General features: G+C 37.0%; 1 protein-coding gene across 7 annotated transcripts in view; it reads left to right on the plus strand.

The window, feature by feature from the left end:
• The window catches only part of PRDM5 (PR/SET domain 5), a 195,644-nt gene that overhangs the window by 83,609 nt on the left and 86,810 nt on the right, over positions 1–25,225 (plus strand). For 3 of the 7 annotated variants that reach the window (XM_021101643.1, XM_021101640.1, XM_021101644.1), the window contains exons 4-8: positions 11,078–11,252; positions 13,729–13,903; positions 15,235–15,327; positions 15,589–15,710; positions 19,848–19,927. In XM_021101643.1, coding sequence (XP_020957302.1) covers positions 11,078–11,252; positions 13,729–13,903; positions 15,235–15,327; positions 15,589–15,710; positions 19,848–19,927 — 645 coding nt within the window. The remainder of the gene's footprint in view (positions 1–11,077; positions 11,253–13,728; positions 13,904–15,234; positions 15,328–15,588; positions 15,711–19,847; positions 19,928–25,225) is intronic. The other 4 variants (XM_021101642.1, XM_021101646.1, XM_021101641.1 and 1 more) reach the window with 3 other exon arrangements.

Below are 25,225 nucleotides of genomic sequence, written 5' to 3' on the forward strand. Positions count from 1 at the left end.
ACTAGAAGGATTCTGCACTGAGGGGAAAGAGCAGTGACACAAACATGTGATGACTCTAAAAGTTTTCCCTTGGACATGGTTCATTTTGCTTCTAACCAGTCATCATTCGACCAGTTTTATGCGGCGTGTCAAGTAAATCTGGGAGCCAGTTAACTGAAGGTCCAGTTAAAAGAGCTTCTACTATAAAATAGAGCAAAGAAAAAGGAATGGAATTTTGCTATTTGCAGCAACATGCTTATTATGCTAAGTGAAATAAGTCAGAGAGAGACAAGTACTGTATGATATCACTTACATGTGGAATCTAGAAAATAGAACAAACTAGTGAATATAACCAAAAAGAAGCAGACTCACAAATACGCAGAACAGACTAGTGGTTACCAGTGGGGAGGGGAGGGAGGGGTATTTTGAGGGAGGTAGAGTGGAGAGCACAAACTAGTGGGTGTAAGATAGGCTAAAGGACACCCTGTACAACACAGGAATATAGCCAATATTTTATAATAACTGTAAATAGCCACCTGTATATGTTATATATAAAAAATAGAGCAAGTATATTGTAGGAACACAATATACCTTCTGATCCCTTGCATATAAAACAGCCACCCTCTTCTCCATCGCATTATCTTATTCTAAAATCTCTTGTCCTGTCAAAGTATAGATTTTTTTTCTGCAAAGAGCCAGTTTCTTAGGATCGTGTCACTTCTTTTTTTAGGTAGAAAATTTTTCTTTTTATTCTTCTCATCTTTTCAGTCGACTTTTTTTTTTCTCTGTGATATCTGATTTATTTTGTAAGATGCTTCAAACATTGCTATCTTTGCTTAAATCGCTCAAAGGAAAATAATGTGTTAGTGATTTGTAATTGACATTCTTTATTTATGTACTTGATTTTTTGTTTAATATAGTATCCCGTTCTTAGGAATCAGATTAAATTGCTGTCTTGCTGTGTGGCTGATTATGAGCTATGATTAGAAAAGACAATTTTATTTGCATTTTTTTGAAACTTCATTTTTCTTGTAGTATCTTTAATGCATGCATTCTAAACATAAAGTTAGTTTAACGTTCACTATTCACTATTTTAAATACATCTGTCATTTTCTGCCTCACTGTTTTCCTTGATTGGAAGATGTTTTCTTCTTACTCCCAAAGAAATTATTTTAAAAATATTATTTTGCTGAAATTATTATATCAGCCAACTTTTGACAAAAAAGTGGCTCTGAAAACAATCCTAAATTCTTAGTGGTTTATAGCCCTAACAAACAACAGTAAGTTCTTAGCGGTTCAAGTGGTTTTTGTTCACACAAGTATAGGCTGGTAGCTGCAACTCTATCCATAACTCAATTCCGTATGCTGTCAGAAGGAAAGCCTTTATCAGAGACCTGCATTTTCCTGGCAGAAGGGAAAGAGCAATGACCCAAACATGTGATGGCTCTAAAAGCTTCCCCTTGGGCATGGTTCACTTTGCTTCCAATCACATTCGTGGGTCAGTGAAAGTCACCTGGTCAGACCTGATACAATACACACCCCCACAGGCAGCACCCTGAGCCACATGGTCACTTGGTTCAGTCCTCCTACTGGGAGGGGGCATGGTGAATAAATGGCAATGCTTTGATGCGTTACAGTTGTCTCATTTTAAGGATTTTTTGTTTTATTGTTAGATCAGCATTAATAGGTGTATTTTGTGAATTTTACTGTGGAAATGACTTTTATCCTGATGTTTTTGAGTTTTGTACATTGAACTCTATGGAAATGATGTTGAGACCATTCAGGATTTTAGTAAGAAAGGGTTAAGTGAGAGGATATTAAATATGAAATTCTTATTATTTCATTATATATACTTTTTTCCACATTCATCACTTGTCTCCTACTTGTGCTGATTATTGATTAGGAGTCCAAACTTTTTTCTCCCACACTGGTATAGATTGCTGGAATTTGTAAGACCAAGAATTGTTTTGAAGATGATTTCCTTTTGTGTTGATTACTTACTAGTCATCTTTGCTAGATAGTCTGGATTTTCACAACTTACTGCTTTTTCAGTACAATGAATTGCACCTTTGCCAATTTCAAAATCATGGTTTTTCTTACATAGTCCACATGTGGGAAACAGTCTGCCAACAAGTAAACAAAAACCAAGTTAAGTTACAGTCAGACACAGCTGAAATACCAAGTCACCTATGGCCTCTTCTGAAGTTAGGTTTATTTTCACACAGTGAAGATTAGTATTTCCATGAAGCAAGAGACAGTTACTTTTGCTGTTTTGAAATAGCAGAACTGATCCTCAGACACATGAGTTCATGAAATCTATCCTAGTGAGGCATGTAGTTCTTGAGAAGGGGCAATGGGCATATTGTCAGAGAAAGTCGAGGTTTATAAGTAATGTTGGATCTTGAAGGAAGAGAGGGAATTTAGATAAATCTCCTAGTTATCTAGGAGTAAATATTTTGAGATAGTGATAGAATCAGAAAGAATTAGACTGGAAGGCATGATTAGTTCACTTGGTCCTGACTATTGCCACACTGCAGAAGCAGTCACATCGATAAAGTCTTACCATTATTTTATGTGATTGCATCATTCTATGTGATTTCCAAAGAGGGGCCCTCCAACCTCCCATGGTTGTCTATTCCAGCTTTTCCTTAACATCCTGGTTAAATGTTTCTCTCAGTTACATCCAGCCCTCCTTCCAGTAGGGTGAGGCCTGAGAGGAAAAACAATGATCACATCAACCTGTATACTTACTTTTCCCTTTAGATTTGGTGCCTTGGCTCTCATAAAGATGCATTTATTTTACTTGTGATTGAAACCAGCTCTGGAAAGAATGAGATAATAAAATTCACCTCCATCATTTTCCAGAGGTGATAGGAGACTTGCCTAAGGAGAAAGAGCCCAAGAGTGGGAAAGCCAAAAGAGCAATCTTTTGACTCCTGATTAAGTGTTTTTCCTTGGAGTACCACATATAGGTAGCTACTCTTAAGAATATATTAAAATCAGAAGTACATAGTTGACAGAGTATAAGTTTTTCCTGTGCATGAGGTTGAGGCAACATGGTAAATAATAGGTTCTGATCCCAGTTTCTGACCCACAAAAAAGAAAATTACTTTATAAGTTACTGAAAAATAAACAGACTAAAAAATTATTTATTTTCTAATTTCCTTTAGCCCTTAAATACACTGGTTTATTTTAGGCTTATTTGGAAAATATTTTATCCAGTAAAACTGAAATTATAGCTGCATAGATCAGCTAATTCTATGTCATTCCTGACTTAGTCATGCCAGTTTTTCTCATGGTTATGGTTCTGTCCTCAGGTTCTAGACTGTTTCTGAAATTTACTCTGTGTGATCTTTGCAATTTATTTATCATCTCTGAGCCTCAGTTTTTCCATATGTGAGATGTGGGCTGGTTGGAAGAGTTCTTATTAGAGATGGACCCTGATGCTAATCATCCCCTAAATGCCTGCTGAATAGCAGACATGCTTTTTATGTCCTATTCTTTTTGACCATCAAAACAATTCTTTGAGGTAAGAACTATTGGCCTCATTTTATGGATGAGGTATCTGAGACAGAGAGAAACTAAGATAACATTTCCCTAAGAATGTTTAGCTAAAAAGTTGTGTATTTGGATCCCAAGTCAAGTTTGACTCCAGAGCAGAGTCTTTCTGTCCACAGTGTGCTTAGCACTTCCATCCGTACCTCACAAGGTTCCTCTGAAGATAAAAATACACGAAAAACTTTAGAAAATGACAAAGTGCTATATCGATGTGAGATATTGTTATTTCTTCTAAGTGCTCTTGGCCACTTTTCAGAAATTAGCAGTAAGGTCCGAGGCATAAGCTTAGGGGTTTTATTTTTTCTGCTTCATGGATGAGGAAATTGAGGCCCACAGGGGTAAGGAAGATGCCTACTTAGCCAGCAAGTGACAGAATAATATCAGTTCCTAGTCTGGTTCTAAAGCCCACTGTCCTCATATTCCTCCCCATGCCCGAGTTCTTGCTCTGGGGTAGGGACTGGGATTCCACTACCCATGGGCTGATTTCTGGGGTGGAACTTCCCAGTCAGTGTAGTAGGATAGCCTGGTAAGCTAAGAATAGTTTAGTAGTGTGGGATGAGATACTGATATTGGTGATAATATTTTTATTTAAGACCGTTACACCAAGTTAACTCATTCAAAATTTGTGACAGTTAAATACAGCTATTTTCATATGGCTATGCCTCTATACTTCCTGAATTCAGAAATGATTCTTTTAGTGCATATGAATTTTGATGACGCCCCCTGCCTCAAGAGAATGCTCTGTAGTAGCTGTAGCACATGGCACTACCTCTGACTTTTCTGTTGAATCATCCTGGACTGATTATTTCTTTTTTTGTGGATTTTTCAATCTTCATTACATAAGTTTGTTTCAAAAACCCTCACAATCAGGATATTCAGAGAAGTTTTTTGGTATGTAAATTTGCCCATAAATCTGAATTTCATCATTTGTGATGTTACTGAAGTGACGAATCTAATAAAGTCCACCCACTGCTATTTTTTTCATCTTCCTTCAAAAAACAGATCAAAATTCTACTCTGGTTTTCTTGTTGGGATGCATTGGCTGTCCAAAGAAAGAACTTTGCAAGTAGTTTAATGTCTAAAATAATTTTTGGGAGGAGTTCCTGTTGTGGCTCAGTGGGTTACGAACCCAGCTAGTATCCATGAGGATGCAGGCTTGATCTATGACCTCTTTCAGTGGGTTAAGGATCCATTGTTTCCTTGAGCTGTGTTGTAGGTCGCAGATGTGGCTTGGATCTGGTGTGACTGTGGCTGTGGCATAGGCTGGAAGCTGCAGCTCCAGTTCGAATCCTAGTCTGGGAGCTTCCATATGCCGCAGGTACAGCCCTAAAAAGGTATAAAATATATTTTTTTTACTTAGGAATTTTGAATGACTCTTACTTTGCAGATTTGTTGAAGAATAGTAATTAGCCTTAAAACTTGGCTAGGAGTTCCCGTTGTGGCGCAGTGGTTAACGAATCCGACTAGGAACCATGAGGTTGCGGGTTCGGTCCCTGCCCTTGCTCAGTGGGTTGCAGACACGGCTTGGATCCCGCGTTGCTGTGGCTCTGGTGTAGGCCGGTGGCTACAGCTCCGATTGGACCCCTAGCCTGGGAACCTCCATATGCCGCAGGAACGGCCCAAGAAATAGCAAAAAGACCAAAAAAAAAAAAAAAAAAAAAGAAAAACTTGGCTAGATTGACTAATACTCTTGGGCACCTGTGTGAAGGACTACATGAAAATACATTTATACATACAGAGAAGATAGCAATTCAAAGCAAAAATTTGTAGTCGGTGTTTTAAGTTTGAATTCTTACGAAGAATTGTTAGGAAATAGAGTAACATCTGTGAACGCTTCAGGGAAAACTGAATCACCTTGTACTCTGCCTTGACCCTTCTCCTCCTCTCACACTCTATATACTGTCTCTCAGGAAATGGTGTCAGCTTTCTTTTCAGATCATACTCAGAATCCGGTTACTTCTCACCATCTCCACTATTTCCCCCCCACCATAATCCTCTTTTGTCACCACTGCCAGTGACCCAGATCATTGGAATAGCCTCCTACCAAAGGCATGTAAAGGAAAATATTAGTAAATTTTTGCTATTATTAAGTGCTATTTTTCTGCAGATACAGGAATTTTAATGTTCTATATTACTGTGCAAAATATTGAGCAACTGTTATGAGTATCATTTATTCCATATGGGGTCCATGACAATTCTTGGTCACTGCCTTGAAGAAACCATCTTTGGGGAAACTAGAGGAACACTTAGAATTTCATTGATTACATGAATTAAATGAAAAAAAACATAAAAATAAAGTACAAGTAAGTGCCCAATTGAGGCTAAGGTGTTTGTATAGAGAACCTTCATAAATTTAGTAGATTTCCAGGTTTCATGGAGGATGAAAGTGAGCTGTGTCTCAGACAATGGTGGGGAGTTGTAGCAGGGAGGCCAGGGGGCGCCTTTGCAGTCGTGCTAAGGAGGAATGAGCTCCATGTTTTCTGAGAGGAAGCGTACCAGTCAGACTGAAGAACAGGAGGCAAGTTCATGTGAGGGAGAGTTGTTGATGAGAGGACAGAATGGGCTCAGATTACCATCTGGGTAATTCATTGGAGCCATACTTGGGGACAAGACTGGGAGAATCACTGAACGCCCCATGTTGTGGGAAACCCCACAACAGATGGGTCACTTAGAGTGTAGTATAGTTCAGCCACCAAGTGGTATCTGAGGTCAAAATCGGAGTAATACATTAGTGTGTTAGCCAGTGAACAGAGCATGGTAGCCAGAAATCGAGAGCATTTCAGTGCTCTAGTAGGAAGACAGTTGAAGTCGAATTATATTTTCGCTGCGAGCAATCTGGCCAAATTAAATTTATTCAAAAGCACCATTGTCAAAGCAACTTTGTTTATGTGACCATCGAGTTGAAACAAATTAAAAAAAAAAAAGACTATTTTAACCACTGACTTTCAAGATTTGTGTAGTAGTAGTAGTAGTAATAGCAGTAACTCCCATTAGTGAATACTTACCTTGTGTCAAGCACCTTGCAAGATTTTACAAATATTCTGACCTTTAACCCTCACAACCAACCTATGAAATAAGCATCATCATCTTCTCCATTTTACAGCTAAGGAAATGGGTGGTTTCAGAGATTAAGCTGTTTGCTCGGTTGTACAGCTAACAATCACACAGAGAGACTTGAAGCCTGACCAGCCCAAAGCCTGTGTGCTCTTAGTCACTATGTAGTACCATTTCTTGGTATCACGGAACCTGGTTTATTTATTTTTCCTTTTACTACAGAAGTAACGTTTGTTAACTCTAGAAAATGCATAACATATGGACTAGCAGAAAATTAGGCAAAACCGTTCCTTCTACTTAGAAACAAAGTCTACTTTCACTTTTGTTGATGTCTTTTTCTTTTGGAGCCACATGGATAAATGTAATAATTTTTTTTCCCTGTAAATGAAATTTGATAAATCTTTTTTTTTTTTTATCTTTCTGTTTTTTTTAGGGTCGCACCCGTGGCTTATGGAGGTTCCCAGGCCAGGGGTCGAATTGGAGTTGTAGCCACCGGCCTAAGCCACAGCAACACCAGATCCGAGCCACACCTGTGACGCACACCACAGCTCACAGCAACACTGGATCCTTAACCCACTAAGCAAGGCTAGGGATTGAGCCCGCAACCTCGTGGTTCCTAGTCAGTTTGTTTCCGCTGCACCATGACAGGAATTCCCTGATAAATCTTTTAAACAATTATTAGACATTTTTTTTTCCCCAATTTGTTTTGTTGATATTTAGGCTGTTGCAATTTTTTGACACTATAAACTGCAGACATAATTAGCTGAAGATGGTATATAAATAAAATAAAGCAAAGCGAAACAAAACTAAAAACAAAAGATTCAGAATGATAGACAGTAAGTAATGCAAGAGATGTATAACAGTTGTAAAATCACTCTATGTTGTATCCAGATCACCTATACAAAGAAAACCAATGATTGAGGAATATTTACTTTTGAACAGACGATGATGTTGAGTAGTTTTCTTCTAGTTAAAAGTTGAATTTTCAGCAAAATCACCTGGAGCCAATGACAGGAACCATAAGCAGGACCCTAGCCCCTAGGCAAAGTCTTAGAAAGGCAGATAATCCCTAAAATGTAAATACAAGGAGTGATTTTGTTACAGAGGAGCTGTATTCAAGAGGAATAAGCCACAAATGCAATGACCAGAAACTATACCTATGTTTTAGAATCAGATATTAAGCAAAAAGTTATAGAAGCTGGAGGTCTTAGCTAGCCTAGTGACAACTAGGAGTTGACTCAGTCTCAAAGTGGTGGGTCATTGCTTTTTAAATCCTTCTTGCCAAACAGCAAGAGATTGGGCCTGGGATGGGGTGGGGAAAATCATCCCAGAGAGCTTGAGAGCTCTAGGGATTAGAAATCTGGCAGTTTCTAGCAGTTGGAGGTTTTGAACAAGAATAATAATATAATGAATAGTTCTTGGGTGATTAAATCTGGAAGGCAAGGAAGCAATTCAAGACGATACTTCTTTTTTTTTTAATTTTTAATTTTTATTTTTTGCTTTTTAGGGCCACACGGTGGCATATGGAAGTTCCCAGGCTAGGGGTCGAATCGGGGAGGTACAGCTACTGACCTACACCACAGCCACAGCAATACGGGGTCCAAGCCACATCTGTGACCTACACCACAGCTCACAGCAACGCCAGTTCCTTAACCTGCTGAGCAGGGCCAGGGATCGAACTTGCATCCTTCTGAACACCAGTTGGGTTTGTACCCCACTGAGCCACAACGGGAACGCCCAAGAGAATAATTCTTAAAACTATTGTGGTAACAAATGAAGAAACTCTTGGTCTGGACAGTGGTAGGAATTATATGTAGAAAGATATCTAGACATCTCCATTAAACACATAGATTGGGATAATACCTGTCATGACTTTGCTCCACTTCTTACATGTTTGGCTTACAGACAGAACAGGTAGTTGATCCTTGGAGCTTGTAACGCTGCCATTACCTTTTTTAAATCAAAGTTTTAACTAGTGTATTAAATTTTTATTTTATTACAGAGCCCCTAAATAGGCATGCTGTGTCTTAGATTGAAGTTTAAGTTCATGCTTTCTTGTTTTAAAATTAAAAATTATTATCTTCTTTGGGTGCTGTGAAGGTCATCACAAAACTAATGACTAATATACTGGAAAGACGTTTCAATTAACTTTCTTGGGTATTGATCAGATAAGCACTCAGATTTATGACTTTTTCCTGAAATCTTCATTAGGTGAGTCCTTTATTGCTTGAGATGACTCTCTTAGCAAGTAGTTTCCAAACCCTGGAAAGTAGTACTGTTTCTGAGTTAATTTAAAAAGGAACCTCTCTTTTGCTGAGTGTCCGTGGGTTTTTCTTTGTTTTTGTTGCACTAAGTGAAGCAGTTGTATAGAAGTTAACTGTGTCCTTAATTAGAAATAACTTTTTGTGTTTCTGAAAGTATGAAATTCATAAACTTCTAAGAATGCTCTAAATATTACAGGAATTTCATTTAATTAACTGTAATTAATGGTTAGATTTGCTTCATTGCTTTGAACTTGCGAATCACTCCTTCCTTGTGCAGGATTTGATGAATATGATCATCATATCTGTCTCGTCCTTGAATTTGCTAATATTTATTGTTTTCAAAATTACAAAGTAATCTTTGTTGTAAAAAGAAACTGAAGCAGTATTCAATAGAGACTAAGCCTTCTTCCAGCCTCAGAATAATAACTTCATAGCAGTTATGCATATTTCTAGTTTTTTTAATGGGGTTCTGCTTGTGTATCATATACATGGCACATTCCTCCTCTTCTCCCCCCCACCCCTTCTCTGTCTTTTCCTAACCTAAGTGCTGTGATAGTGCCAAAGGAGGGAAGGCTTTGTTTTATGTTCTTTGCCTTACTGGATTTCACTCCTGGGTGGAGCCTATCATCCTTGTCCTCCCACTTGCCCACCTCTTAAGTTCAGTAAATTCAGGCTATGCTTTGCTTCTCTCTGTCCTCAGCCACCAAGCTAGGGGCCCTCCCAGACAAAATCCTCAACTCTGTAAAAGACAGCAGTTCTGGGAGTTCCCGTCGTGGCGCAGTGGTTAACGAATCCAACTAGGAACCACGAGGTTGCAGGTTCGGTCCCTGCCCTTGCTCAGTGGGTTAACGATCCGGCGTTGCCATGAGCTGTGGTGTAGGTAGGTTGCAGACGCGGCTCGGATCCCGAGTTGCTGTGGCTCTGGTGTAGGCCGGTGGCTGCAGCTCTGATTCGACCCCTAGCCTGGGAACCTCCATATGCCGCGGGAGCAGCCCAAGAAATGGCAAAAAGACAAAAAAAAAAAAAAAAAAAAAGACAGCAGTTCTGGTTCTGGGTGTTTTTCCTGGGCATAGCCAGGCAGGCCTGGTTCTGGCTTCCCTGGTGATTGGCCCCAGGCCCAGAGGGGTTTTTTTATACCAGTTGATCCCAAGTGTGAAGTTTCCCCTGGGTTTCCTTGATTTATTCTTTGTAGCATTCCTCTTCTTAGTCTGTTGCGGGTTGAGATTACTTTTGCATTAGTTATCTGTCATTTCAACCTTGTCTGATTTTTATTTTCTAGAATTTTCTAAAACATGTTTGTATGTTGATGGCGATACTTTTTTCTTCTCTATTCTGTCATTTTAGTGGGATTTAGGTACACATGATGATCTAATCAGTGCTTTGAACCTCCCAGGTGCCTAATCTTTTTACTGTTTTTTGTCCAGCTTTTTGGAAATTCTTTCAGGGCTCATTGGCAGTTCCTCTGTTTTATGTTGTAACGTGGAAGTTTTTTCCTTCCTGTTTTGCATTTAATATTAATCATAGTTAAATCATTGATATCTCATTTCTCTCTGTTTGGGCTCAGAAATGACACTATTATTTAACTGGGGTCTCTCCTACTGCATTTAAGGATCTCCACAGAGTGTTACTATATAAAGCCAATTAATGATGCAGAATTTACTTTAAGAACTTTAAATAGTCATCCTTATTTCATTTGGTATGTATAAATGTCTCTATTTTAAATATATGTATTTGTATTTTATTTGCTAGGTGATTAAATATTGTCAGTTTCCTTTTTCAGGGTCCAGATCCATTGGAGATATAAAAAAAAGTAATAGTAGGGAACCTCCATTGTGGCTCAGCAGAAACGAACCTGAATAATCCATGAGGATGCAGTTCGATCCATGGCCCCTCTCAGTTGGGTTAAGGATCCCATGTTGCAGTGAGCAGTTGTGTAGGTTACAGACACCGCTAGGATACCAAGTTGCTGTGGCTATCTATGGTGTAGGCCAGCAGCTGTAGCTCCGATTCAACCCCTAGCGTGGGAACGTCCATATTCTGCCAGTGTGGCCCTAAAAAACAAAAAAGGAAAAAGTAATAGTAGCTTTTCATGAGCACTTGGTACCCATTGTATCTAACAATGGTTTCTTAATTACTATCAGAAACAAAAGAATGATTTAGAATTTTTTATTATTGAGCTATATTGGTCCTACAACAACATGTATTTTTTAATTTTGTCTTAGGAAGGAGAAAATATTTTCTATTTGGCAGTTGAAGATATAGAAACAGATACAGAGCTTCTGATTGGCTACCTGGACAGTGACATGGAGGCCGATGAGGAGGAACAAGAGATTATGACAATGATCAAAGAAGGGGAAGGTAAAAATTCTAAAGGACAATCAACAGCTGGTAGAAAAGGTATTATCTCTTATTGATGGTCTGAAAGAATGAAAATTGTAGGAGAAAGAAAGATTGAACTGTGCTTGATTATAGTAGGGTATTCTCAAAATAAAGTTCATTTTTGTCAGAACTGCTCTCACACAGTATCCAGTTGTGTACCTGTCTTTCAGCAGGAAGAGAGGGTGGGGTGGTGGTGACAGATGTGCCCTGTAGGACTGCCAAGGTCAGTGACAGCTCCCAGCTCTCCCTCTTCTCACAGGTGGTAATGAGGAGTTTTGTACTCTAGCCCTGAATCTGCCATTAAATAGTTTCGTAACTGGGCAGGATCACTAACTCTGAGACTTTTACTTCTTACCTGCTGCACTTGGGGAAGGGTAAATGCAGAGGTGTGCAGAGGTCCTGCTGGGCTCCTTGTTTGAGATCCTTTGGGAATCTGGAGCTTCTGGAAATCCTCCTCTGTTCTGATCATAGAGGCCTACAGCATTGTTAGGTTTTTCTAGTGGGATAACCAAAAATGTGTGATGACCGTAACTTGGACCTGCTGAATTCAGCCCTGAAGTCTAAGAGATAGAGGTCACTTGTTTGTCATCTACCTGGGAATAATCAGTTGTTATTAAGACTTGTTTCTATTATGTAGTGTTTTACTTCTGATGGAGTTTGAGGGGAATATGCACAGTGTTTTAGGTGTTTATATTTTATAATAGGCTGATATTTTCTATAGAGTATTTTTCTTTTTTTTCCTTTTTGTCTCTTTAGGGTCGCACTGGAGACATATGGAAGTTCCCAGGCTAGGGCTGTAGCCGCTGGCCTACACCACAGCCACAGCCACTCCAGATCTGAGCTGTGTCTGTGACCTACACCACAGTTCACGGCAATGCCGGATCCTTAACCCACTGAGTGAGGCCAGGGATCAAACCTGCGTCCTCATGGATTCGTTTCCGCCAAGCCACGATGGGAGCTCCCAGGATATTTTTCTATACTATAATACTCTATACTCTAGAGTATATACTGTACACTTTATAGTACTGTAGAACATTTTTCACTTTGCTGAGCAAAGCCCCTTCAGAAGTAATGACAGTTTCCTTAGTCACTGTGGTAGTCTTGTCTTTTATATGAATTTTCTATCCTAACTGTATGTCATTGGTTGAGAAAGTATGAGTATTCCCAGTATTGCCAGCTTATGCTCCTGTTTCTATATTTTAGATGAATTATTTAAAGGGACAGTGGGATAGGTTGTTTGCTCTGTCTTTCAAATATGCATTATGCTGTTGGGAATGTCAGATTTGGGGTGATGGGAATTACTTCTGTATGCTGTATTTTCTCTATTTTTGTATTTATTTTCAGTGTTGCCCCCAGAGGATAGTAATACTTTGTCCACTATTTTACTTTAAAAATAAGTCTCCTACTTGTCTATTACTATCCCAATTTTCTTTATTTAGTTATTAGCAAAATATCAATTTCTATTACTTTTGTAAAAAGAATCAACAGAAACTTAAACAGATTTTTAGAACATATGAATCATATATTGTTGTTATTTTTATTTTAGAATTCAATTTTGTTTATAAAAGCAAAATATAAAACCCCCAAACCAAAAAAAAAAACAAAACCTCAAAACAAAAGCGAAACAACCAGACAACCAACTAAAGAAACAATCCACTGGAATGTCAAACAGTGGAGAATTTGGTTGAATAAGTAAGCTATGGTACCTCAAGTTTAAGAAAAATTTTTACTTGAGAAATGTTAAATGGAAAAAATAAAGTACTAGATTTCATAAAATGTGTGATCGTAAAGACAGTTCTTAAAATCTGAACGCACAAAAGACCAGTCAAGAATGGAAATCAATTATAGCAGTTGTCTCTTGGTTATGAGATTATTGGTGATTTTTTTCTTTATAGTTTCTGCATTTTTTCTAAATTTAACTTTATTTGATAATCAGAAAAAATATGTAATTTAAATAGCATATTTGAAAAATTTGGGTAGAGCCTTAACAGTCCACAAGGGACCAGCAGACAGAGAGACAGTGGAGCCTCACTGCACCCGATGTAATGAGTGCTGTTTTTATGACCTTGGTCTTTTTTCACATTTATGTGAGATTCCCCTTGGTAATTCAACATAGTTCGCCTTGGTTGGATTTTTCTTTTCTTGCAGCTAAAAGTGAACTCACAATGACCCGTTTCAGGGAAAATTTTGGCTTTTCAATTCAACATTTGTAATAACTCTTTGATGTGAAAAGTTAATGTTACAGGGTAGATTAAAAATATATTTTAATTTGGTGCAACACAACAAGGTAAATGATTTTAAAAATGTAATGCCCTCTAGTAACACTTCCTATTATTTTTCATGGACAACCTATTTGCGCTTAGAGAGATAATAAGAACTACCTGATCTGGTACCATTAAACACAATTAATTTTGATTTTAAAATGAGTGCAAAACTTGGCACTTCTTGGCTCTTCAATTTTGTCTTATAAATCTGCTTGCTTGTGAATATTCAGATCGCTTTGGCTGTAAAGAGGACTATGCCTGTCCCCAGTGTGAATCAAGTTTTACCAGTGAGGAAATTCTTGCTGAGCATCTTCAGACATTGCACCAGAAACCCACAGAGGAGAAAGAATTTAAGTGCAAGAGCTGTGGGAAGAAATTCCCAGTTAAGCAGGCTTTGCAAAGACAGTGAGTACTTTTAAAATTATAAGCTAACACTTTGTTTAACTGCTCCATTTGGTTTGTTCTTATAGTTTCTAACCTGCGTGCATGTGTGATGATATGTGTATAGAAATTAGGCATTCTCTATTGTCATTGTCATTAACTTATCTTTTCTTAGTGTAGTATGTTGATTTTTGAAACATTCTTTATATGAAATTTAACAGGTAAACTTTGTTTATGCTAATCATTCTTTGTCCGTTTAATAACTTGCCATTAAATATGAAGCTAATTTGAAATCCAGTATGCATAATTTAGCTAGTGCTTTGAGGTGGCAGATCGAGTTTCAGTGGTCTGCATTTGATATTCCCTCTGAAATCAGTAAAAAAAAAAAAAAAGTTTAAGAAATGGAGAGAGTTTAGAGTATAAAGAATACAGGAACATTTTGGGAAGCACTGTTTAGCACTGTTTATTTCTTTGCCACGTTGGAAAAATAATTTAAAGATGAGTAGATATGGGATATGATGATGAAATGAATGAAAGGATCCCACCCATTGCTCTGTATCCTTTATTATTTTATCTGTTTTGTATTAGCAGCATGTAAAGTTACTCTTTTACTGGACTTCTCTTGTGGTGCAGCAGGTTAAGGATCCAGCACTGTCACTGCAGAGGCTTGGTTCTGATCCCTGGTCCAGGAACTTACATATACCATGAGCACTGCCAAAAGAAAAAAATAAATAAATAAATAATGTTACTCTTTTTCTTAAATATTTTACAGTGTCATGAATTACTAAAAGTGAGCAGTAGATACATTTATAAACTTTTATTTTTAACAGAATGTCACCTTGCATATGAGCAAGAAATCTCTAACATAGACTTACTGTTTCAATTTTTATTCATTAAAATAAAATTCTGAAACATGCTTTATTTCATATTAAGACATTTTTCATATGTGCATCTACTTTTGGTTATGAAATTTGAGATGAAAATTTTCTGCTCGAAACTTAAAAATTCTTAAGTTTTATAGTAGTAAGAGGTTATACATTTTGCAATTCTATCGAACACTAAAAACATAAGCAAGAGCTATATTGTTTTTAATGACTAGATTTAAAAACTGCATTCTAATCAGCTTTTACTGAATTTAGTATTATATATTCTACATCAAAGATACTTTTGCTGAGCTGAGTCTTAGGGCTAAGCTAGTTGCTACTAAAAATTTTCACGGGCAAAGACAGAATGAAAAGAGAGATGATGAACGTGACCTTATACAAAGTAGAGGTATTTTCCTAAGTTTCTATCTTAGACTTCGAGTTTTTGTTTCTTTTTTCTTTTTTCTTTTTTTTTTTTCTATTTCCCCTCAGTGCTCTTCAGTGCTCAGCGAAAAGCAGTCTGAAGGATTCTTCACGAAGTTTTCAGTGCTCTGTTTGCAATTCTTCCTTCAGTTCAGCATCGAGGTTTTGTGTCTGAGTTATCAGATGGCTGTTGCATAGCTGTGGGTCATTTTTGGCATGCATGCTTTCATGCTTCTTAGTGATTTAGTATCATATGGCTACAGAATTTCAGGGCTTTCCTTCTTAACCTGCCCAGGTACTGCTTGTCATGACCCTGCAAGTCTTCTGGGGAGCATGCATTACAAAAGCCAGCCACAATGCTGGAAGTTTGGAGGTGTCTTCACCATTTCTTCTCCGTGTTCCCCTTTCTTGGTTGTTTTGTAGCTTTGAGCAGCACCGGGAGACTTGCCGGGGAGATGCCAGGTTCGTGTGCAAGGCCGACAGCTGTGGGAAGAGGCTGAAGAGCAAGGATGCCCTGAGAAGACACCAGGAAAATGTCCACGCCGGTGAGAAGTCATCGGAGAGTTGTTTTTCAAGGGCTTCCTCTCTCTAGGCTGCAGCGATCTGTTTTTAATTCTCACTCTCAGGAAGAGGGCTTGCTTTTCCATTGTATTTCACACAGATGTAGAACTCTTGGCAGCAGGATTTTTTTTCTTCCACTGAACATTATTTCTTTTTAAGTTGATTTTAGTGATATTTGTCATTTTTCCCATCTCGGAATTAATTATAACTGGAAACCTAGGTTAGAACCTAGTTGTGCTTGGTAGCCAGGAGCATTAATATTTTAAATAAATAAATTTAATGTTTTAGCATGTGAAATTTCTCTTTTAGTAGATATATTTTAAAACACTTCAGTAATGCCCTTCTGCCTTAATATTTCTACAGTAATATCTGTAAAGATCCTTATGTTTCTCCTGTACTGGAGAAAATTACTGGCTACATTTTGATGTGGGAATTGAATATATTGGATTTAAAAAGCAGACACTATTTGAATTCCTTCTAATGGCTAGCTGAACAGTAAGACAAATAGAAAATTTGTCAGTTAGATTTCATCTGCTTAGCACATGGTAAATGTATTTCGGTTTAGGGATTGAATCTGTTGCACTAAGTTGAACAGATGACTATTGTCAGAGTTGACTTTTACTTCCTCCTTAGAGGAGGCTGAGGTTCTTGGCATTTCTCATATCCCTCTGTACCTGTATTTTTCTCATGTGTTTACTATGCCCTTGACTTCTGGGTAGAAATGTCTTTTTGGAGGTAAAGAAAGTGTATTACTTTTCTCCTATGTTGTTTATTCTCACATTTGGGAGAAAAGGATAATCTGTGCTCAGCTTGTTTCCTATATTTGTTCATTGTCAAATGCTAGTTAAATAAACTAGTATGAGCGTGACTACTAGGTCCAACTTCACACCACTAGTTTGAGCTGCACACTCAGTGCAAGCTAGATAGAAAGCTCAGGGTAGTAGATGGTGTGGCCTTGTGAAATACTCCTTCAGAATGGTGCCTGTCACTCAGATTTTACAGTGTTCTGATTTCTTCCTTTCCTTTTGAAGAATATGGTTGATTTACAGAAGATGGCATTTTTCTGAATTCTTTGTACTTGGGCCTCTCCTATACTTGCAAAAGGCAGGCGTAACTTTTTAATAGACCTGTCTCTTCATAGTTTTTGTTTTTTTTAAAGCTGTTATGTTTAAAATGCTGTTATTAATTTTCTCCATTTTTGTCTGCAATGTATTATAACATCTTTCATGTCATTTTTAAAGTTAACTTTGCTGAAGTAAGTAAAAAACCAGATGCATGTTGAAACTCTGGAAACTTGCATTTTTGTTACTGGACATGTGGACTTCAGACTGTGCCATAAGCATAATTTCTTTGAGGCTTCTTGTAATTGGTCTTGGATATTAAAATATTACTGGTTCTGAAAACTCATGGTGATTTTGTAGGAAATAATTTATAAAAGGAAGTTTTTTTTATTTTTATATGTTGTGGATCATATAAAATGTGAAACGTACTATTTTTCAACCAAAGGCCACTGTGCATACTTTTTGCTAGAATTGGTACACAATCTGTCTCTCATTCATAGCCTCTTGTTTGGTTCTTTCCTTTCCTCTCTCAGCTGCATAGACGTTTGGGAAAAGAATTTTCATATTCAGAATAATGGGAAAAAAGTGTTTCACACATATGGTTGTGGAACCCTCTAGTATAGAAAGACAAAGATATTTAAAAAAAGAGATCTTGCAGCTTTTACCACTGACGATGACAAATGTTCCTTGTTAGGTGATATGAATTGAAGATGCTGAGAAGAGAGAAACTGAAATTTTAAATAAGGATCATATTTTTCCATAGAAACTGTACCATCTAGTGGGTGGGTCCTCAGACCAGCTCCTAGAAACACACTTAATCCACATTGTGCTGAAACTTGGCAGTACTTAAGTGGCTCCATATCAGTACGGTTGTATTAATTTTGCATGCATCTCCTGCCTTTGTAAGTAATGTGTTTCTGACTATTTTTTAAATTTCGACATTTTTCTTTTTATTGTAAAATATGTACAACCAAATTTACCATTTAAACTGTTTTTGAAAGCTGAATCTGAAAATCAAATATCAGACTTAGCTGAAAAGAGTAAAACTAAAATGGTATAAAGTCTGTTTGTGGCCTTGTTGGTGCTATTGTCCTCGAACCTGGGGATGCTTGTAGGGTAGTGCCCTTCCCAGTTACTCAAGAGGAAACGGTGAAGTGGCTGACTTTCCTAACCACTCTAACCATCTTTCTCTTTTGATTAGATTCTGTGGATGCTGACCAAGAGATTTTGTATATGCAGGCGATAACATTTATCTACATTCTCAGGCAATTAGTCATATACTTTCCCCGTACTTCTTCTCAGAGGAGCTGGGATTCCAGTTGTATGATGAAGAATAAAAGCTGTTAGGAGGAGAGAAAAGGTTGAAGAGTAGGGATGGGGTTTGATGTGCTGCCTCTGATTCTAGCTGGAGGAGCCGTGGCAGGAGTACTGGGATAAACTGAAACGGGTGGTTGTGGAAATCTCACTTCTTTTTCTCTTCTCTCCCTCAAATTCTAACTTATCTGGTAGAAAGTAATAGGTATCCTCTCAAAGAGCAGCTGATATGAAGGATCAGCTAGAGCAATAAAGGATTATAGAGTGAAGGAGGGAAGTCCCAGCCTGATGCAAGCTGGAAGAGAGGGAATAGTCTTTCTCATATATAATAAGTATATAGAGAGAATTGATGATCACGTGTGCTTTTAGATATTCATTTGTCTTGGGAGAATTTCCTCCTTTAATAGCCATATTGCTTGTCTATCGACAAAATTTTTCATGGATATAATATTTAGCATGCTAAAAATAGTGCATTATATGAAATAAGTATCTTGAAAAATAAAACAAAATTTAATACTTTCTTTTTTAAAAGCATTTCTCTCTCAAACATAGTCTTTTAATAAAATAAAACCATTTTGTAATACTTTTTTTTTTTTTTTTACCAATTTTGAATTTTTTTCAAGATAATAGAGAAGTAGGGGAGTGGGGCGGGGTTGAGGTTGTGGCAGGAATAGCCATGGATTAGTCATTTTGGGAGCCAGGTGATGGATAATGGTGGTTCATTCTATTACTTATTTTTTCGAATATTTAAAATCAATCAGAAGTTGAAAAACTATTTTGTGGTTATGGTAGTACAGATACTGTTATTATATCACATTTGAAATTTTTGTTTTATTGAGTCTTCTGTAACTACTGTCAAATTTGAAATGTGAAATGAGCTATTATGTATAGTTATTATATGAAGACAAAATGCAATTTTATTTTGATTTGTATAATAATATGAATGCTAATATATATATTTTATTGTTCTTGATTTTTACTTTATTCTGGTTTAATATTAAGATGATAAATCATACACTCATAGATTCTAGTGCTGAAGAGAATAACCTGTGAATTCCATTCCAGCTGATTTAATCAGATATTCTGGTAAAATTTAAAGAAACTAGGAAAATAAACTTAGGAATTGATAAATCCATTTTTTTCTTTTATAAACACATTTGATTAATTTTATTATTTATTTATTTATTTTTTTTATTTTCCCACTGTACAGCAAGGGGATCAAGTTATCCTTACATGTATACATTATAATTAATTTTTTTTTCCCCACCCTTTGTTCTGTTGCAACATGAGTATCTAGACATAGTTCTCACATTTGATTAATTTTAATTTTTCATGGATGTATGCTTTTCTCTTTAGTACTAAATTAATACATGGGAAGATGAAATAACTATTTTATATATGTAGAAAGTGGTATATCAAGCTGAGTTTTTCTCAAATTTTATTTTTTTAACAATTTTTATTTTTTTTCCATTATAGCTGGTTTACAGTGTTCTGTCAATTTTGTACTGTACAGCAAGGTGACCCAGTGAGTTTTTCTCAAATTTTAAAAGGCAGGGTTTAAAGTGTAACCTCTTCTTTTTATCTAAGTTCAATGGATACATCTACAACACTGAAATTTGGAGTTGTATGTTCAGAAGATGAAATACTGTTTAGAAGTTATATATCACCTAGAAACATTGTATCTGACGCTACTCTTAATAGTGTCAGATAAATCATAATAGCATTTTGTTTGTTGTTTTTGTTTAGGGGATCCTAAGAAAAAGCTCATATGTTCTGTGTGCAATAAAAAGTGTTCTTCAGCATCAAGTCTACAGGAGCATAGGAAGGTAAGATAAAGATTAACGCTCATCAGCATATAAGCTCCTTTAGTCATTTATGGTATCTGCCATGAAAAATTCTAGTTGCTTTTAATACTGTAAAGACAGTGCTTTGTCATTAATTTAACTACTAACATTCCAAAGTGCAAGGCTGACATGCAGAAAAGTAAACTCTCCCAAAAGAATATTTTGAGTTGATTTTTGTTCTTCAGAATTAGTAGAACTATTTCTCCAATACAATGTCATGTCTAGCTAAGTCCTTCATTGCACCACCTCATACTGGTTTACTGTTTGCTCAGTAAACATCTGAGCAAACAGTAAACCACTTGCTCTTTGCTCAGGGAATACTATATATTTGAGGAAACCATCTATTTTGTGTATTTTTGTATATATAACACACTCTGGAATGACATTTAGCTGTCGAAGTGGATGAATATTATAGTTAAGTCTGGCAAAACAGAGAGAAGAGTTAAAAAAAATGTGCAAGTATGTCAAAGTGTTGTTAGCAGAAACTAATGATTATACAGTCGACTCTTGAACAACACAGGTTTGTACCATGCAGGTCCACTTGCAGCAGATTTTTTCCAGGAAATGCATGCTACAGTGCTGCTCCCAGGGGTTGGTTGAATGCACAGATGTGGAAGGCCTACTGTGAAGTTAACACAGTTTCTTGAATGTAGGGGGAAATGGCTTGGCAGTGAGGGTAAGTGTAAGCCTAACCTCCAGGCCATGGTTTTGTTCTGGGGTCAACTATATTGGGAGGAACTAAATTTAATACATTTTGTAGTAATTATAAAACTTACCAAGTTACGATTTTAATGTGAAAGTTAACCTGCAAAATAAATGGCAGTTATTAACCCTAAAAACATTAGCATTAGTTAATGCAATTTGCAATAGAATAGAATTAAAATAGAACTTTGGGAGTTCCCGTCGTGGCGCAGTGGTTGACGAATCCGACTAGGAACCATGGGGTTGCGGGTTCGATCCCTGCCCTTGCTCAGTGGATTGATGATCTGGCATTGCCGTGAGCTGTGGTGTAGGTCGTAGATGCGGCTTGGATCCCGCGTTGCTGTGGCTCTGGCATAAGCTGGCAGCTGCAGCTCTGATTTGACTCCTAGCCTGGGAACCTCCATATGCTGCGGGAGCAGCCCAAGAAATGGCAAAAAGACTAAATAAATAAATAAATTAAATAAAGTAAAATAGAACTTTGATTTTTGTTCAGATCATGACAGAGTCCAAACAAGTTGTATCATATTGTTATAACAAAGATAGAAATGGTTATTTCCTAATTTCGCATATTGTTTTCTCAGAATGTCTAGAAGCATATAATATTTTCTTTTAGTCACTTAATACCAAAGGAGAGAGGAAATGATACTAGTGAAAGTAAAATTACTTTCATCATGCTTTGTAAATTGAATTTTGTCTCTTTATTTGTGTGTAAATATATTCCAAGATAACTTTGCAGAGTTTAAAATTCACATGGTATTCAGTACAGTAGCTCCAGCCATATGCTGTGGATTTGACCTGTAAGATAGTTGAATTGTTAAGATGTCTGAGGTTATATCCCACATGTCCAGTTATTTTGATCCTTAGGGAAAGGTAATGGAATAGGCACTGAACTGGGAGTGAGGACAGTGAGTGTCACTAAGCTTCCATGTAACATTGGGACTGTGGTCTCTCATTTATTAACTATGACTTTGAACTGATCAGTGGTTTTTTTTTTTTTTTTTTTTAAATCTCTAAATTCCATGAAACTTTTTTTTTTCAGCTTCCAAATGGTAATTTTATCAGATTGTTTAAAAATATGGAACACTTCAAAAATTTGCAAATAATTCTTGTTTAAGGGCCATGCTAATCTTCCCTGTATTATTTCAAATGTATATGTGCTGCTGAAGCAAGCACTGAAACTACTTTTAAAAAATAAGTTTTGCATAGAACTCCAATCCAGAAGCTGCTTCTTTTACTTCTCTCTTAAGGCTTCTGAAGCAGAACCTAGGCTGAGACAGAATGATTAAATCTGGTTGAACAGACATTTTCTAAATATCTTCATCCTTTTTAAATTCTCTGATTTCTTTCCCTGATCTTAAGCAGCAGAAATTTAAGTTATTTTTACCAAATAGAATATTTCAGCAAAGTTGGTTGTGGGGCATATTTCTGAAAAATGCCCTCTTTTTCATTTATTTTCTTCATCATATAAGAACTTTTTCCCCAGGGAATATTTTGATGGTGGAGACGAGTTGTCTCTGCAGAAATTTTTTTTGTCTTTTTGCCTTTTCTAGGGCCACCCCTGCGGTATATGGAGGTTCCCAGGCTAGGGGTCTGATCGGAGCTATAGCTGCCGGCCTACGCCAGAGCCACAGCTACACGGGATCTGAGCCACATCTGTGACCTACACCACAGCTCACAGCAATGCCGGATCTTTAACCTACTGAGCAAGGCCAGGGATCTAACCTGCAACCTCATCGTTCCTAGTCAGATTCGTAAACCACTGAGCCACTACAGGAACTCCCAGAATGTTGTTAATACCTTATTAGCTCAGGGCAGTACTTCCTCCATTATAGCACAGCTTCTCTGATGTAGCCTTTCTGAATGCACAGACAGCTTTAATATTTTAATATTATTATTATTATCATTATTTTATTTTTTAGGCTGCACCTGTGGTATATGGAAGTTCCTGGGCCAAGGATAGAATCTGAGCTGCAGCTGTGCCCCACAACTGTGGCAGTGTTGGTTCCTTTAACTCATTGCACCAGGCTGGGAATTGAACCTGTGTCTCCACAGTCACCTGAGCTGTTGCAGTCGGATTCTTAACCCACTGCACCACAGCAAGAACTCCTAGGAAGCTTTTATTGACTCAGTTTTTTGACTCTTTTCTTGTAGTTGGATATGTCTAATGTCTAATAGAGTTTGGTTGTAGTATTTCATCTTGCCAGTAGATGGTGCTTCATGAATATGCTGAATTTACCTTGTAGTTTAGAATAGTATCTTACATTACTGTGTGCTATTCTATATTACATATGATATATTATAATCCTTGAAAATTATTTAATTTGGGACTTCAAATTGTAAGTTATTATCCTTCATATCAATTTAGTAAATAAGCTAGATATTTTACAAAATGTGCTTTACTTACATTAGGTATCATTGTCATTTTTACTTTAAATCTGATTTTTTCATTGAACTTTTTTAGGAGTTTAGAAAATAGCTTTGACTTGAATTTTCCACTATAAATATATTGCAAAATTCCTTTTCTGTATGATAAATATTCTGTTTTATAATTTTGGGAATATCAGTTCAATACCTCCTTTAAAAATGTTTCATGTTTCAGTAGATGTGAGATTTAAGTGAACAAATATGAGTACTACTCTGCAGTATTTTATCAGCTGCCATTTTTATATGGATAAATAATTTAAAATTTTTTACATACTAATATAAACTTAACATTAAAATAAAAACTAAGTATGTTTTCATTTATGTATATCTCAAAAAGCATATCATCTTTTTTAGGTATCTTGTTATTATAAAAGATATATATATTACAGAAAAAGTTAAAGAATATAAATCTGTTCTCACTGTCTTTAAACATTACATCTCATATCATTGCTGTGTGAGTCTTCGATGATTGAAGATGTTGCTTTTAAAATTTCTTAGTCTCGAAGTCCTCCTCTACTATGTGGTACCTCTGAGAACTTACTTGTGTAGATCTTAGACTGTTTTCTGAGGGACAGTAGAACTCTCTGGACCCCAGATGTCCCCTGATTAAGATTAGATGCCACTGCACGTAAGCAAGGGTATAAGTCAGATTCTAGTGGAGTGGCATTTTTCAACTCTCTCTTGTTTCTCTACCTTTTCTGTGCTTTTACTGACTCACCAAGATCAGACTTGACAGAAGCCGAAGGTGGCATGGCAGCCTCGGACCTGCCTGCCATGTGGTTGGGTATAGAATTAAGGCACAGACTGCAGACCATGAATCTGCCAGCCTTGCCCCATCTTTTGCTTTCCTGCTTGGTGCCCTCTTTTCACCCTCCATGCCTTCAGTTCTTCTATGGTCACCTACATCAGGGGAGCCAACTACCAGTCCCCCCACTCTTTGTTGCTTTACCAGTTCCCGGTCTTCTGCCTTGACTTTCACTCTATAATGGCCCTGGTTCTGCTGTCATAACCACAGTATCTTGGCTTCCTGCAGAAGGGCCTTTGCTTATTTGAGGTTTAGTTTTGTGAGCTCAAATTTTAGTGAGATTGAAACAAAAACATGACTTTGCCAAAACCATTTTCGAATCTTCAGCAAAACAGTGTGATTCTCTTATTCATTGGGCTGATCACCATCTCTAATATAAGGCTTCTTGCAATACATTCTTTTTAGAACTTTGTTTCTGATAATACACTGAGCTTTTACTTTTCATACCACCTATCCACTTTGGTCTGGGGTGGGGGGGAAGAATTAAACTTAATATTCATTTATTATGTTTATTTAGCCAATTGTCTGCTGAAGTTACCCTCTTCTCTCTTATTTTTTAGTAAAACTTTTAAAACTAGTAAAACTTTTAAAACTAATAAAACTTGCAGTTGTTTTTTTATTGTGATCCTCCTCTGGTGTGAGAGTTTTGCTGTGAGCTAAATGTTTTGCAGAATCATTTGTCTTTTCTTTCATGGTAATTGATGTTTTGTACTTTACTACATATATTTAAGTTTAAAGTAGGCTGACTACTATAAAGGATCATTTTCACTGGCAACTTACATATTCCCAAGTCCAAATTTCTGCATAACAGAGACTTAATATGTACTAGGTTTAATTTTTTTACAGAGAGTATAAATTTATTATGTACTTATAGGTCAGCTCTATTACATCGTTAGATAGTGTGCAACCTTAAATATTTTATTTTTTTTATTTTTTAATTTTTCTTTGTCTTTTTGCCTTTTTTAGGGCTGCTCTCTTGGCATATGGAGGTTCCCAGGCTAGGGGTCGAATTGGAGCTGTAGCCAGTGGCCTACACCAGAGCCACAGCAATGCGGGATCCGAGCCGCGTCTGCAACCTATACCACAGCTCACGGCAACGCCGGATCCTTAACCCACTGAGCAAGGGCAGGGATCGAACCTGCAACCTCATGGTTCCTAGTCGGATTCGTTAACCACTGCGCCATGATGGGAACTCCAAATATTTTTTAATGATATGTTTCTACTAGGTAACTTATGTACATTGCATTTTCAATTTATGTAGGATAGTATGGACATATTAGGGCTGAATTGTAATATATAGTTCAAAATTATAATATATATTTTGGTTATTGAACTAGCAACTGTCCACA

Source organism: Sus scrofa, chromosome 8, assembly GCF_000003025.6.
Source record: "Sus scrofa isolate TJ Tabasco breed Duroc chromosome 8, Sscrofa11.1, whole genome shotgun sequence".
In the NCBI taxonomy this organism is placed as follows: Eukaryota; Metazoa; Chordata; class Mammalia; order Artiodactyla; family Suidae; genus Sus; species Sus scrofa.